This window comes from Aphelocoma coerulescens, chromosome 1 (genome assembly GCF_041296385.1).
Source record: "Aphelocoma coerulescens isolate FSJ_1873_10779 chromosome 1, UR_Acoe_1.0, whole genome shotgun sequence".
Lineage (NCBI taxonomy): Eukaryota > Metazoa > Chordata > Aves > Passeriformes > Corvidae > Aphelocoma > Aphelocoma coerulescens.
Window position 1 is genome coordinate 114,586,346 of NC_091013.1, and position 16,003 is coordinate 114,602,348.

The window sequence follows — 16,003 nt, forward strand, 5'->3', positions numbered from 1 at the left end:
AGGTATGTGCTGTAAAAAAAGTAGGAAAACATGACAGATTCAAGCAAAATATTGCATGCAGAGTGCAATGTTAGAAAAGGAAGTTTAGTTAGAAGCGCCATATTTTTTATTTTTTTTAAAAACAATAACTAGAAAAATTTCCAAATCATTAATTGGAGAGAAAGTGGAAAAAAAAAAAAATCTTTCTTCACAGAGATGGAACTGAATTAATTTACATACAAGCAAGCCAATGAACACTGCACTAGAAGAGTCTTAAAAGTTAAAAAAAAAGTTCAAAAATAACACAATAAACTGACAGCAAGAAAAGCATTTTTTGTTTCAGGCATGTAGTAACTAACCTTGGAAAAAATTACCAAACTGGGCAAGCCTGTGGAAGTAAAATTCACTGGGGGAAACATTTTGTTCACTATTTTATTGCTAACTAGCTCAAATTGGCAGTCACTCCCAGTCCAAAGCCACAGCTCTACTGTCCAAACCTTTTGACAGTACTGAGTAGCACGTGTTATACTTGCACAGCAGGATTCATTTGCCTAAGAGCTTAAGATGAAGAAATGCCAATTGCAGTGTCTCCCTAGAAATATTTTAAAACACCACTCCTTCTCAAAAAGAAAAGTGTAACCCTAAAAAACATTTGTGAAGGAAAGGCCACCAAGTTCAAGTTATTGTTGCAACCAGTATCCAAACACACCGATTTCATTTCAATGATACAGCTTCTCATTTAAGAGAAAAGGCTTTCAACCTTCTACTTAAAATGGAAATTTCTGGTTTTCCAACTCAAAACATTTAATTCATCAGCTCCATCCTCCCTCCATGTTACCCCATAACTCTTTCAGATCTTCCAGTGATCAGGATATGACAGAGGTATAAATTGATCTTCCTTCTTATAATTCATGTTATTAAATGTTCATAAATATATTTTGGGTAGTAAAAACAGATAGTCTTTCTATTCGTGGAATGTGATTAACCACTATCAACAAAAAACTGTGAAATTAATATACTAAACCAACACAATCTTTTTAACCCTCTTAGAAAGGGGGTTTTATGAACTTCTGTGCTATTAAACTGAAGACATCGAACAAACACCTGTATATCTTACAAGAAAAAGGGTCTGTAGTTACATGGATAAGATCAGTGGACTCCTGCTAGCAGGGATTTAGATCCCTTAGACTCATGCTCGAGTATGAATAAGTTGTGTTTTCCATCATTCACAGTGAGGGTGAGCACACAGTGATGCTGAAGAGAACTAGCAAAAAAATAAACAATTTGAAGAGATAAAAGGTTTTCATCCAAAACCCCTTAGGTCCATAACCATACAAACCATGCCAGATAGGAATTGGACCATTAGCTTCAAACATCACTCTGACACATTTTACTACCTATCCACTCACATTAGCGTCGCCAAAATCAGATTTTCACACACTTCAAGAGCTTCAAAACAGGTGGGGGCAGGAACAGTAGGGCTCTCACCTCTTCTAGAGACACAAAAAGCCCACAAAAGAGATTTGAAGACACACTGATGATCCCTGATGTCTGAGCCATCCATTCATCTCATGACAATGCTCCAGAGGTTTCTTCACCTCATCGAGGATTAATGGGGTGCTTTGCTCATAGTTGATCGGTGCCTCAAAGGCAGCAGAGGTATCAGACAGGGGCTTTCAGGTGTAAAACTTAATGACTCAATACACCAAAACAAAATACCAGTTCATCTTGCTTTCTGTCTTGTGAAAGCTTCTTCAAAACCATTTTATTATTCAGGCATGTTTCCCCCCCAGCTCATTTTTTTTTTTCCATTTTAATCCTCAACACATTTCTAGGGGTAACTGGTGGCTGAAGTTAATGCTACATGCAGCAGACAAGCACCACCGTTAACAGCACAAGTTTTCCTGCACAGTGAACAAGGTATTTCTTGTCACACACAATTGACAAAGCAAATTAAACATGTCAGAGTCAGTGAATATTGTGAAAGTGACTCTCGGAGAGGAATTAACAGGTGGAAAACAGCAAGGAAATGGTGGCCTCACTAATTACTTACAGGCTGAGCTTTTTTGACTATCTCAGAACCGTAGTCAATACATCAAGGTGAGACTGAAAATATTTGGCAAATACTAAAAGAGCACAACCTCTTGGCAAGATGTCTCATAAGAAAAAAATAAAATTGTTCCTCTCCATAAAAAAAGGAGCCAAATTCTCACAAAGTGCAGAATTTTGATAAATTGTAACTGGAGTGTTGCAGTAATAAACTAAAGTAGAAGAATGTCTTATGTTTTTTAGTGAGGCAGAAGTGTTTTGTACAGATACTATTGCAGCCCTGCCTAGTGCATGCCAAACATGAAAAATTACAAAAGTGTGTGTACAGCAACTTTAAAAGCCTTTATGAAGGTTTATATATATAAAGATGAAAAGTTTGGCATAATTTTCTTTTGTTCTATAGCATTACTAAAATACTTTCATCCTCAAAGAACCTGGCTTCTGTTAGTTCCAGATCTGCATTAGATAGAAACGAAACCATTTTGTTGCAAATGCCAAGTCAAAATGAGGAAGAACTGCTAACTTGCTGCAAGTTTGTATTTTGTTCCTCCTCATGAAGAGGAGGAGACTTTATGCCAACAGCCTTGGTATCTCGTTAGCTTTCTGTAATAAATCACATCTCCTGGTAATTATAGTATCACTCATAATAAATTGTGTCATCTTTTCATTACTGTGATTGCAAATCTGTCTCTGTCTCACCAGTCTTATGAGAAAGGGCTGTTCATTTTCATTGTAGCACCAGAGAGTAAAAGGGAAGAATCAAAAGGGAAATCTAACTACTAAGGGGATTTGGGGGACAAGAAGGAGAAAAGAACTGTTATAAGTAGGCAATCAAAACAAGAATATTCAACATTTCATACCTTTGTGAGAGTTACTTTGTATTCAAAGTCAGAAGATACTGCCATTATTCCATGTATCCAAAGCAATATAAATCCATACAAGTTGCTGCTTATTGTAGAATTAAACCAAAATCGGTGGGGGGCTTATTGTAGAGTTAAACCAAACTCTTCTTTATTTGTTGTGCCCAGCTCATTTCTGCTCATGGAGAAACCTTTTCCTGAGAAGAGAAAACCTTTAAATCTGAGCTAGTACTGCCAGTTCAGGTTATGAGCCAGACTTAGATTCTCCCTTTACTTACATAGCACAGGAAGCACTCCAAAGCTCTGCCACTACTTTATCCTTCCAGGTACATGGATGGAGAACTCAGCAGTAGGTTTGCTGACAAATAATTCATTGCATTAAGAATGATGGGAAAAGGTCTTCAACACAGCCAAGAACAGCAGCACTAGGTATGACTTTGTAATAAATACCTTTGATAAGACCTGAATGGATGTGTCGCTTGCAGTGGAAGAATACCAGCAGTAATGAGACCTTATATGACTACATTTAATGTTTATATAAAACCATATTAATATAAATAATAATGGGAGAATGACTTATTTCAATTTTTGTTAAACTTAAGTGGTAGAATATGCTACCATTAGTGAACAAGGACTAAAACATTTCAGTTACACAGAATGAACTTCATCAATGAACGCACGCTGGTGAGTACCAGAAAAGGTGACAAACTTCTCTAAGTTAGAAGAAAAGATAAAATGTAAATAAAGTTGTGTGCTCATGTGCACATCCATACAAGGCCTCAAATTTCTTTAGAGCAAAGACAAAATAGGCATCCACATCTCCACAGTGACTCAGTGATGTTTTTTGCCGAGGGCCAAGGCTGCGGCTCACCACACTTGTACATAGAGCTGGAAACAACATTTTTATTCATGCAAATTATGCAGCAGTCACCAAGCCTCAGAAAATCAGCTCTACCAACATCAAAGAGCAATTACTAGGTTCTCACCAGAGGGGACTCCTCAGTGTCACCAGGTCCTATGCACAGGTGGGGCCAGTGGAGAGAAAGGCTAAAAAAAAAACCTTCAAAAAAGACCCTATCAAATAAGAAGGCAGAAGACAAAAATTTCTATATTTATATTGCAATTGAAAGTCTAAATACTTTCAGTAAGTGATCTCCATAAAGTGGAGTCATTGAATTTCCCACGTTTAGGATGTTGCAGTATCAAGAAAAGAATCAAAGTTTTAAAGGTCCAGCCTCACTTATTCATGAGTGATACTTCAGCATGTGCTATATCCATGCAGCAGCATTAGTGTTCTGTAGGCATCTTTTTCAATTTGCACCAAGAATACTTCTGCCATTGTAATTCAACTTAAAATCCATTAAAGCTATTATGTTGTGCATAAAAATTGATGAACAGCAAAATTTTGAGCAAACTCAATCACCGATATATTTGAAAACATCTGTTTGATTTTTACAGAAAGGCTCAGCAGGGTATAAAATGTGGCATAAAGCAATGTAAGGCTCAGCTAAGTATAAATCCTGTAACTAAATTAGAATTATGGCAAACATAGCAAATCTGGGGTTACCCTGTGATTTCACAGCAGCCTCCTGCTGTAAATGGCAGTCTCAAAGTACTGATCTAATCTAGCATTTACCACACTGCTGTTCAATCTTTCTCATAAGGAGTAACAGATAGCCTGATTTCATATCAGCACAAGAAAAATATGAACCATACTGTTCAACAGCTTAAGTCACAATCTGAACTTTAAGGAAGGTGAGAGCTCAAGATTTCAGATCAGAAAGAAATAATTCTTCAGTGGAAAAGAAAGGAAAAAAGAGGAACCAAAGAGTTGGTCATTGACCTTGAACTACTTTGGCTTGTTTTATTTTTCAATCAACACCTTCAAGCACAATTAATTCCCATCTTCCTCCATGTTACACAGCTGCTTGTCCTTCTACCTGTATTTCCATGAGCTTACAAATTTGTATTTCACTGAAAAAGTGGAGCTCAGGCAAACTTAGGAAAGCATTTATCTCCATTTGTCCTCCTAAAAACCTGCTTGTGTCCACAGGAAAATCAACACACGGTGGTTGAACGGGGTGTTATACAATGGAAAGGCATGCCAGCACTCCTTGGATCACCCAGCACAAACATCAGCATTTCATAACACAAAACAAGAATGAACTTTTTCATGCCAGGATTTTTCCCATCTTCAGTATGGGCACTTCCTGCAAAGAATAAAATGTTGTCCTTAAACTAATAAGGAACATTGCCTGAAGTCGACCTTCAAGATGTTGTGTGATCTTTGGATATTCCAAGGAGAAAAACAAAAGCTCTTGCAAATATCTGCATTTATTTGGTTACAGAATTAATGGTGCCAGATATTTCACATTCCACAGCTGACACATGGAGCAGCAGCAGCAGCTGCTCTTTCAGACACTGACTGTAGCCAAGTGACCGTGCCTTGTCTTGAAAAATGGATTGCACTTCATCAAACTTCTCTGCACTGTGATTTTATGAAGGCAGTGTGATTTAATTCCTGGAGTAGAAGCAGATATTTTCCTGAATGATAGATTTCACATCTAGACATCCAAGATGCCGGACAGATCAGGTTTTTCATAATTAAAATGCCAGCTTCTTATTAACTTGACAGCTGAGTGTGTGTTCATGTTCATTCCCACATTGCAAGGAGTTTAGGAAGCTTACAGGAAGCACATTCCTGTGTGCAGAGCCCACTCTATGGGAAAGGGGAAAAGCCTCCTCTGGTCCCTTCAGGTTTCTATGGACACTTCAGAACCAGGCTGGTACCCTGGACGTGGTCAGGAACATGCAAATGAAGAGCACACCAAAGAATTAGCTGGTTGCTACCTCATCTCATGATGAGGTTCAGCGGGAAACTCAACATGGTGAATTCAGCCCTTCGACAATGAAAAAGGTTTGTATGATTATGTTTTCCATTGTTAAGTGTTCTGTCTGCTAGCACATGGTCTTGTTTAAAACTCCATTTATAAATCCATTTATAGACTACTCTCTCCTTAAGAATTGAGTTCCTTGGCGCTTGCACTGTTCCGTCTCTCCTCATTCCCTGTTTCCTTACGGGGCACTGGGGAAGGTGGCTGTCACTCCTCCATCACCTCACTCCCTTGTAAACAGGCATAAACACTTGCCCTCCAGAGTGGGCAAGTGTTCCCTCCACTGCAGAGCATAGGAAAAACCTGGTGTCTCCAGAAACAGCAGGCTTCAGGTGCTCAGTGACTGGCCAGTAACTAATTATCCCAAAGCAGGAGCTGAAGGTTTGAAGCACAAAGCTGATCAATGCGGTCATTAGAAAGACTCACCCATCTTCTGTGTCATTCTGGAACTGCAGCTTCCAAAACCACAGTGCAAAATATTCAGGCTCTGTATGTTCATTGGTGTATTTACATTGTATCTAAAAGTATCAATCACTTTTCTTAATAAGCATTTTTCATTTGGAGCATGAATCTGAAAAGGTTCCATCTTCCAAGGCTTTCTGAGTTTCCTGACCATGGAAGACTCTCTGCCTTCCACTTCTAGTAAAGGCCTCAGCTGAGTTTGAGTCTTTTAAAGACATGTACAAGTGTCACTTCAGCAAATCCCATATGATGAAACCCTCTAGGAAACATTAAAACAAATACCTGTCCATCCTGAACAGTAGCCAGAGCTTTTCCACTGGTTACACAGAAACCACACTCAAATCCCTGTTATATGATGCAGTCAGAATATTTGTGCCCAGTCTTAACTGATCCCTGACAAAGCCTTACCACAACAGGGACCAACTATTTCCTATTGCAGGTGGTTCTCCATTCCCAATTGTTATCCAGGACCTGAGAGAGTTTTAATTCCTAATTAAGGCCTGTCCAAACTGGCACCCAAGAGAAATTTCCATTGCAAATTCACAGTCACCACTATGTTGAAACATCCTCACACAGCCAGCAGACCTCAGTAAGTGAAAGGGTTCACTGTGAAATTACTGCTGCTTACAAGGTTTTTTCAGTGGGTGAAAAAATGGGCCATTATTTCAATAACTCGTGTTTTCCATACATTTAGAATTATGCAAGAAGTCACCCTCATATCAATAAAAGTATTCTCCATGAAGCATTCCAGGGAATTTTAAAATATCTATTAAAAAGATATTTCCCACTTTTTGTCATTCTCCCCAGTGGTCAGTTAAGCCAGGTTTCAGAGCATTGTTTAAGTCTGTTTTACAAGTGACTGAATGTTAGAGAGATGAGCAAGACACTGCCTGCAGTATTTATGCTTATTTGTCACAGCTTGAAATTGGACTGGGACACTGAGAGCATTTCAGAGCCTGTGCAAATCCTCTCTTTGGATTATTTACAACCTGTTGATGCATATTCAGGAGCACACCATAAAATATCATTAAAATGATAAATCTGTCCTCAACTACTATGAGCCTCCCCATCTCCTCTCACTCTTTCATACATTTTCAATTGTTTTCCTTTTACTGCTAACCCAAATATGACATCTTTTCAATAATAAAACAGACAGAAAGTGCATGATGCTGAGATATCTCTGTGATATCCTCACCTATGGTGCTGTGAAACTGAGTACAGAGACTATTTTACTGAAAAACAATGATATTGAGTGAAGAACAGGAGTGACAACAATTTATTGTAAATGGATGTTGCAGATATCAGCTGGAAGCTAAGATGCATTTCATTGTCACTAATTAAATTTGGATATACAAGTAGCAAAAAAAAAAAAAAAAAAAAAAAAAAAAAAAGAAACAAAAACTACAAACAGTTCCCATCCATAGCAGAAAATCTGTTTTCTCAAAATCAACCTCTGTGGTACTCACACAGCAACACTGTTGTTAACAGAGGTTATAGAGTAAATTCTTCCCTCTTAAATCTCAAGGTCACCATCCTGCCATTTTACCTTTTCCCCCTGCAGTTTTGATTCTCTTTATTCAATAAACTTCTTTGATTAAAGTCAAGAAACCTAAATTCTTAATTCTTGCCATCATTTCTGTTCCCATACTGCAGGCAGAGTTGTTTGTGCTAGAAATATCCCTATTCTAAAATAGAAACTAAGTCAAATTCCCCTGGAGTGCAGTATTTCTTTACTTTATCCCAAACATCCTGTATCCTAAATGGCATCTGTCTCCCTGAAGAAGCAAGTTTTCCCTCCTTCCAAAGTGGTCAGATATGGAATGCACTGCAAGCTGTATTTTGTGGCTATTACACAAAAGGAGAAATATCCCAACATTTTTTCCCTTTCCCCAGGTGACCATCAAATTACAGCCAAATGTAATTCAGAGAGAGGGGAGAAAGCAGAAGAGCTTATTCAGCAAGCAGAGTTGTTCTCAAGTTAAAGGGAGGGTGTGCATTGACGAGAGAGGATTTTGGTTGCAGGAGAGGCTGACTGTATTTTAGTCATGTGCTGCTTCTGCCAATGCCATCCCTGATATTCCAGGACTGCCCAGTTCCAGAAGAGCCACACGCACACAGTTAAGGAGCAAAGATTAAACCAACATTTTATTGCTCAAATACTCTGAGCTCTCACATGCAAGCACATGGAGGGGAAAAAAGAATAAAATCTCTTGAATGACAGCGACAAGACAGCCAAGACTCCTTGTTTTTGCCAGGACAGCACTAAAGCAAAGGAATCATTCCCCTTCAGTCTTCCTCAAGGCATCGTCCTTGCCCTGCCTTATCCAAAGCATCCTCTAATCCCTCTCCTCCGGGCTGTGCTACAGCAGCTGACAACATGCTAAACCACAGCTTGAAATGCACCGAGGCTTTTGTCCCAGGAAACACAGCTCAATTATCATCCCAGGGAAAATGGCACACTGCCTGCTAACTGCCTTCTCCTTGATCCACAAGCTCTTAAAGCACTCAGCCACTAAAATAAAAGTGATCTTATCTCTGGTTTAAAACCCCGGCTCTGTGCCTCGTGTTGTAGAGCCAAATCGTGCACATACACACCCACCATGCAAGGAACATTATTATTATTAAAGCCAAACTTCCTAATCTAATGTGAAGATAGAAAAAAAAAAAGAAAACAAAAATTACCAAGAAAACCCAAAAAAAAAAAAAAAGTGACGAATTCCTCATAGTGTACATATTTAATTGAACAGAGAAACGCAGCATCAAGTTGATAACCCATCTTCCCTGATCCTATCCAGACTCCCAGGCAAGTCCAAGTACTGCAGCCTCCAGAACAGCTTGTCCCTTCACTGTGCAAACTCTTCTGATTGTAATGCTACCCTTCAAATATCTCAAACAGCTGTTTACTCAAGAATTATCCTGGATTTGCACCAAGGTGCTTTTTTTCTGAAGTGAAATTCTCTAACCTGTAATCTAAAGATTTGTTTTGTTTCATTTATACTACTGTAGGAAGGATACTTGTGATCTGAGGTGATGGCTCCTCCTATTTCTGCGATTAATAACTGCATTAAACATGTTATCTGCAAAACTAGGAGAACATTCCTTGCTTATTAATGTCTTACTCTTACTGGAAGAAGCAAAGTAACCAATAATTTCCATTTAGACTACTGATTAGAAAATGGAAATATTACATGTAGCAGCTGTCAACAAGGTTCAAAGGAATTTTTTTTTGCTGTTTCTCAAAAACCCTTTAAAGTCCAAAAATCAGAAGTGAAGAATTAATTCCCAAAATATTATTTCAGATCTTAAAAATGGAAACATAGCATGCATCTTGCAGTTAACACTATTTACTATCAAGTTTTGGCCACGTAATTGTTGCGTGTTTCTTAGAGACCTCTTGGATCATTTTAAGGCATGTCTGGTATCACACAGGGCTGTGAGATGAAAGGTAACAATACCAGGCAAGACAAGGGATGAGCTGTATGAAAGGAAGAGATGTCTCCAGTCTGTGAGCTTAAGTCCCACATTTCGTATAAAAGTTGCTTCATTTTTGTTATACTCATTTTTTCAAGCTAGACACCAGCTTTTGTTTACAGTGTTAGCTACTAAGCATTTCAAAGACTTAAGATAGCAACCATACAGATAAAAAATGTGTTTCTGCTGTAATTTAAAAAAAAAGAAAATTGAGTTTGTAGCATCAAGAGACTTCCATAGGGCTTCAAAACTATCATAATTATTGCCTAAAAGTTGCATTATGCCTTGTGCTTTATTTACCTTTCCTTAAAGCTGTCTGTAAGTAACTTCAGATTTGCAGGTAATTAACAAAGTCACTGAACTCAAAGTAAAATTATACACATCATGGAGGTAGCAAAACAACCTGTATTTAGTTACTGGTTATTTCTCTGGACAAAGACACGAGGAGTACATTAGGGGAGAGATCAGCTGTATAAACCATAACTCCTTACCCAAACCATCAGCATCTCCACATCTTTAGGCCTTTCTGAAGCAAAATTCCTTTCCTCTGCACATCAGGCAAGTTCAGCTGATCACTTCACATTTACTCTAAGTCACATCACACGATGAATTCCTCTGCCTGAGCAGATACTTGTGGCACCTCCTCAGGAGGCAAGTTATTTCCAACTTTTCCAAAAAGAAAAATCCAGGTAGTTGATCTTCACATAGGTATTAATATTCAGCAAGTGGTTCCTGGCTGTTGCAGCAGGCCTAGGAGAGGAGAACAGCCCCTCTGAAGAGCTGGGCTGCTTTTCCACTGGGTAGGCAGGTACTCATCTCACTGGGCACCAAAGCCCAGTAAGATCCCCACCAGCTGTGGAGGATTCAGAGGCCCTGACTGGAGCACACTTTTCAGGGGAGGGGGAAAAAAGCAAGTTGTCTGCTGACAGAAACAATAAACATTTCAGAGACTAGTGTAAGAAACACTTCAAGAATTCACTAGGATGAGACAAAATTCCTGAACACAGGTGGTGGTGGTGTGGAGGGAGGAGCTGTGCAGAGTCAGGCACTGCAGACTCACAGAGAGGCTCCCCCAAAGAAGCCCCGGGGCAGCTACGAAACAGCCTTTACATTTTCACTGCAGTTTCTGACAGCACATCAATCCCAAAACACTCCCAGTGCCGTTCCATAACTCCCACCTTAGCCTGAGCTTGGAGGAATGACAGTGCTTGATTTGGAGCAAAACACAAGAATCATTGACCAATTAATGCACAGACAGATGTTGGTATGAAGGCATACTGTAACAGCATATTGAATACTGTGCACACTGAGGTGGATGTAGGCACACTACATCAAGATTTACAGATAGCAGGGAAAAAAAACTTAGCAAAACTCTAAATCTCCCAAGTCTCTTTTGTATTGTTGCAGCCTTGAGCAAAATTCTAATAGCATCATTTGGGTTTTACATTCACAAAACTGAGTGTGCAAATTCTGCTGCATACAAATAAGACATTTGCATATATTTGACCAGGTTTTGTAAGTTTTGATAAAGTTTATTATCTGCTATATCAGTACAGTGGAAAAATCCACCCTGATGTTGATATGAACTACTTTGAGGAAGAAAAACCAATAATAAATCAGGCTTGGCAGAAATTGAAATTCAGAAGGTAGACTGATCATCAAACTTGAAAATGTTATTTAGTAATATACAATAAAACAAATAACCTGCATTCTCCAATTCCCCAGTTAATGTTTATTGATTAATTTTTGTGAGAAAAAAGCTATTAGCGGTGCATATCCTTGGACAGGTGCTTAAAGCAAGTGGTGTAACTTATATCTAACTATTTGTTCAGTGAAAAGCACTTACAAGGAATTGTTTTTCACTCTTGAGGTGGTAAAAAGGGGGAGTACTTTGCAACAATGCAAGCAGAACAAATTGAAAAAATTGCATTCTATTTTATTGGGTTATAAAAACAAGTTGTTGCCAAAGTTTCATAGAGGTACAGTTAGTACGTTCAGCCTTACATTGTATTGAAAAAGTTGCTTTTCTATTCCCAGACCAAGCTTTGGAAAAGAAACCCCAACATTCCCTAGTGCATCAGAAACAGATATTGAATTTTAAGTACATTAATTGCATGCCGTATTCCATTTACCTACAGCTATTCTGAAATTAAGCCACTCATGAAGATTAGAATTTCCACCACCATTCTTGCATGTTTGCTCCTGCAGAGCAGCTTTAATTCTGAGTCAAGGAGAAAAAAACCTTACAAACCATTATCAGGCAGTTATATTATTGCCATTAAAACATCAACCAGGTGACTCACTTAAATCTACACAGAAGAGAATGCTGTGCTCTTCAGTTCTCACCTTTCAAGGAAAGAGGTTTACTAAAATAGCAACATGATAGTAATAAACTTGTAAACAAGTATGGACATTCTCTTACGACCTTTGCTTAAGGCAATCACAGGCTTTTGTCCCAACCAGTCTTTGTTTTTAATTGGACTTCAGGCATCGTGATTTAATGAGCTCAGCCCAGCCGCACACAGCCCCTCCCTCACTCCCCCACAGTGGGATGGGGGAGAGAATCAGAAGGCTAAAAGGGAAAAAACTCATGTGTTGAGATAAAGACAGTTTAATAGGGAAAGCACACGGCATGCACTCAAGCAAAGCAACCCAAGGAATTCATTCCCTGCTTCCCATGGGCAGGCAGGTGTTCAGCCATCCCCAGGGGAGCAGGGCTCTGCCACGCGTAGCAGTGACTTGGGAGACAAAAACCATCGCTCTGAATGTTCCCCCTTCCTCCTCCTTCCACCAGTTTTATATGCCCAGCATGGCACTCTCTGGTCTGGGATATCCCTGGGGTCAGTTGGGGTCACCTGTCCTGGCTGTGTCCCCTCCCACCTCCCTGTGCCCCCCAGCCCACTCGCTGCTGGGGTGGGGTGAGAGGCAGGAAAGGCCTTGGCTCTGTGTGAGCTCTGCCCAGCAGTGGGGAAAACCTCCCTGCACTATCAGCACTGCTTCCAGCACAAATCCAAGACACAGCCCCATGCCAGCGACTGTGAAAAAAGTTACCTAAGCCAAAACCACCATGAGGCATGATTTTTTTCATCCAAACTACAAAGATTTTTGGACAAAGTTATTAGGGCCTGAGACAATATTATTATAAAATAGGTACTCAAATTTGCTATATAAACTTGCCCAGTCAAAGTAACAAATCCTGAAGATATTTTGCATATCCCTACAAATACCCTCAGTAAACAATGACTTCCATTTTCCAGAGACCACAGGTACATTTTTAGAAAAAAAAATAGTCATCCAACTGTTTTCTACTGGGTGAGTCTTAAATCAAATAATTAATGCGCAACACATCTTGTAGTCTTTTCTGCAAAACTTGTAGTGTTTCAGCTTAGTATTCAGCAAAATAAATGTTCTTAAATACATGTTGGATCATCATCAATAAACAGCACATTCTAAAGGTCAGTATATACAAGTTCTCCAAGACAGCATAAAGGAAATCCAGCTTTAAACAGTGGGAGAGCAGGAAGAATCAGAAGGATACTAAAATTATTTCATTAGACTGCAGCATCCTCTCTGACACAATCTCTCAGTAATAACACAGGTGCCATTCTGATGAATCCTTTGTTTCTTTCCAAGCTTACATTAGAAAGAGTTATCACAAAGAGACAGTTTTGCTTAGGAAAATAAGTGTAGAAAAAAGGCTAGTGCTGCAGGGTTTGCATTTCCAGCAGTATTCAAAACATTTCTGTAAACTGCCGTTAATTACAAACTACACAGAAAAGGAACCAACTACTCTTGCCCAACCTCTATAACCTCACACCAAGCCCTTTACAGATTATTTCACTATTTCATTTTTTTTAAATTTCATAAAGTCCAATCTATTCCCATTTCCATCCCTTCCATGGGATCTGATTTAGGCTAATATTAGTACATTATAAAAAAAGAGAACAAAAATGCATACAGTAAGAGTTAAAATAGGGATATGTCTTTTCAGAGCATCAAAGCATATAACTGCCTTAATTCCAAACATTTATCTCAAGATTAATGGCAAAATATAGTTTCATGTTCTCAAAAGCATGCTCAGCTCAAGCTTAAACTTTACAGAACAATAGGACTCCACACCCCTCAGTTATCGGCACAATCATTTCCATTCAAGGCCACAGCACCCACCAACAGCAGAGCCTTCCCAACAGAGCCAGATACTCCCCACCAGACACTTCCTCACCTTTAAATACAACAGTCACAACATGCATCAAAGCTTTGCTTCTTAAAACAGCCTCAAGAGTCAGGCAACAGGGACATGGAGATTACCAACAAAGCCAAGACTGCTCACCCAAGAGGCCCCTGAGGCAGGGCTGGGTGAGGCTGGAGCCCATCCCTGCAAGTGATCTCCTGCAGATATGGGAACCAGGTGCTGCATTCACCTGCACATAACCTGAACAAGATGGAAGCATATCAGCTGTAAACCTCCTTACCTTGACTTCGCTGAGACCAAGGAGCCGAGAAACTCTGTGAAGTCAGCAGTACTCGCCTTTTCTCCGACATACAACAGGCCTAATCCTTCACCCACAGCCTGAGTGCTGCCCTTCAGGTGCCAACTCCAAACTCCCATCTTCTTCTCTATCAGTAACTAAACATTTTGTTGCAGAGTACCTAAACAACTTGCCAGAGGAACTAGAGTTGTCACTAAGGTGTTATTTTTCAGGATACTCTTTATTCCTAACGCAGAAAGGTCACCCAGCCCAGGCAGGCAGGCTGAAAGCAGTTCAGACACCCCCACACCTCCTTCAAACAAGCAAACCCACCCCCTTGTTTCTGCTGCTTTATGGAAATCACCTCTTTCCCACCTGGATCTGATAACAAAGTCAGCTGGATCCAATAGCAAACAAAGTCAGCTGGATCCCAGCCTCAAGCTCCACTTAGTCTGCAAAGCAGATCAACAGTTGCATTTGTGAACTCAAAGTAATGTGTTTATCATTTTGAATGTGTTTTATTATTAACTTTAAGTGGTCTCCCTCATAAACCCCTTCCATGAGATTGGTGAATTATATTCCTATGTTTATTATAGATATACGTGTGTGTGTGCATAAAAGTTCAGGAAATACACTTAGGAAGAATCTTGGTTTATATGTAAGACTTCCTTTGTTCCTTGCAAAGACAGTTTCATAAAAGTAATGCAAACCAAGGAGGATTAAAGTTCAAGGAAAGCAGTAGCTGAACTTCACACAGATGATGTCAGGAACAAACTAATGAGACACTGGTCACTCCTATATCAAATAAATCTCAAGATTATGGATGTAACAGATGTACTAATGATATTTTGTTATTCATCATAAAGATTCTAGGCTATTCTAAGACAAAACAGGAGTAAGAAGAAAGACCTACCCTAAGGGTATGAAAATGATTTTGAAAGATTGTCCCTACTAAATGTTAAGATCAAAGGTTTTGTTAGCGATGGGGGAGCAGATTAAAGACTAAAAAAGCAAAAAAGCATGCACAACACAGGAATTAGAGGAAAGAACATGCTCAGAAGGCATCTTTACCAGCCTCAGTTCTTGCAGGTCTCATTGAACACGCAGCCAATCAATATAAATCTGTGTTTGCTAAAATTTTTTTTAGAAAACATGCTCTCCACTAGTACTTCCCCGTGACAATCTCACCATCACTTACAAAGTTACATCTAAATATGTCTTGAAAAATAAAGGCATAATCCAGTGATTCATATAAAAGATAACTCCAAGAAACTTTATTTATATTCTTCCAGCAGGACTTTTTACAGACTGAAATTCATCTGAACTTCAAAATAGTATGGTTTTCAGGGACGGAGGGAAACATATAGATAGATGAGTGGGGGGGTCCTAAAATATGCTTTACATTTTTACAAGACAAGAAACTGAGCAAAAAAAAGATGATCTCACACATTTCCAGAGATGTATCTTGGTGACAAAGTTGCTTTTTAGAAAACAGAGATTTTTAAAATCTCAAACATATTCTTTCCATAGTCTATACTCAAAGCAAATGCAGCAAGCTTTTGCACAAAAAATGATGAACAATCAGCCAGCTATACACTATTAACGAATGATGCAAGAAGATATTTCAGAGAGTGGGATCTTTAAAAGCAAACACTGTCATGGGAAGATGCATTTATTTAGAAGTCGTTAGAATATTTGTCTCATCTATTCTTCCATTTCCTCACCTGAGCTCAGTCTGTTTAATAATGGAAAATTCAAAACCTTTGCAATAAATATATCCCTAGGCTATTTATTTTCCAATACAATTTTCAAAATGTTA

The 16,003-nt window shown here is 39.0% G+C and overlaps 1 protein-coding gene across 6 annotated transcripts in view; it reads right to left on the minus strand.

Annotated features, from left to right (window-relative positions):
- The window catches only part of POU1F1 (POU class 1 homeobox 1), a 148,266-nt gene extending 133,774 nt beyond the window's left edge, over positions 1–14,492 (minus strand). For 2 of the 6 annotated variants that reach the window (XM_069025125.1, XM_069025123.1), the window contains exon 1: positions 14,188–14,492. In XM_069025125.1, coding sequence (XP_068881226.1) covers positions 14,188–14,257 — 70 coding nt within the window. In that variant the 5' untranslated portion in view covers positions 14,258–14,492. Of the gene's footprint in view, positions 1–13,937; positions 14,089–14,187 lie in introns of those variants that run through there. The other 4 variants (XM_069025129.1, XM_069025131.1, XM_069025128.1 and 1 more) reach the window with 4 other exon arrangements.
- Between the last annotated feature and the right edge of the window lie 1,511 nt (positions 14,493–16,003).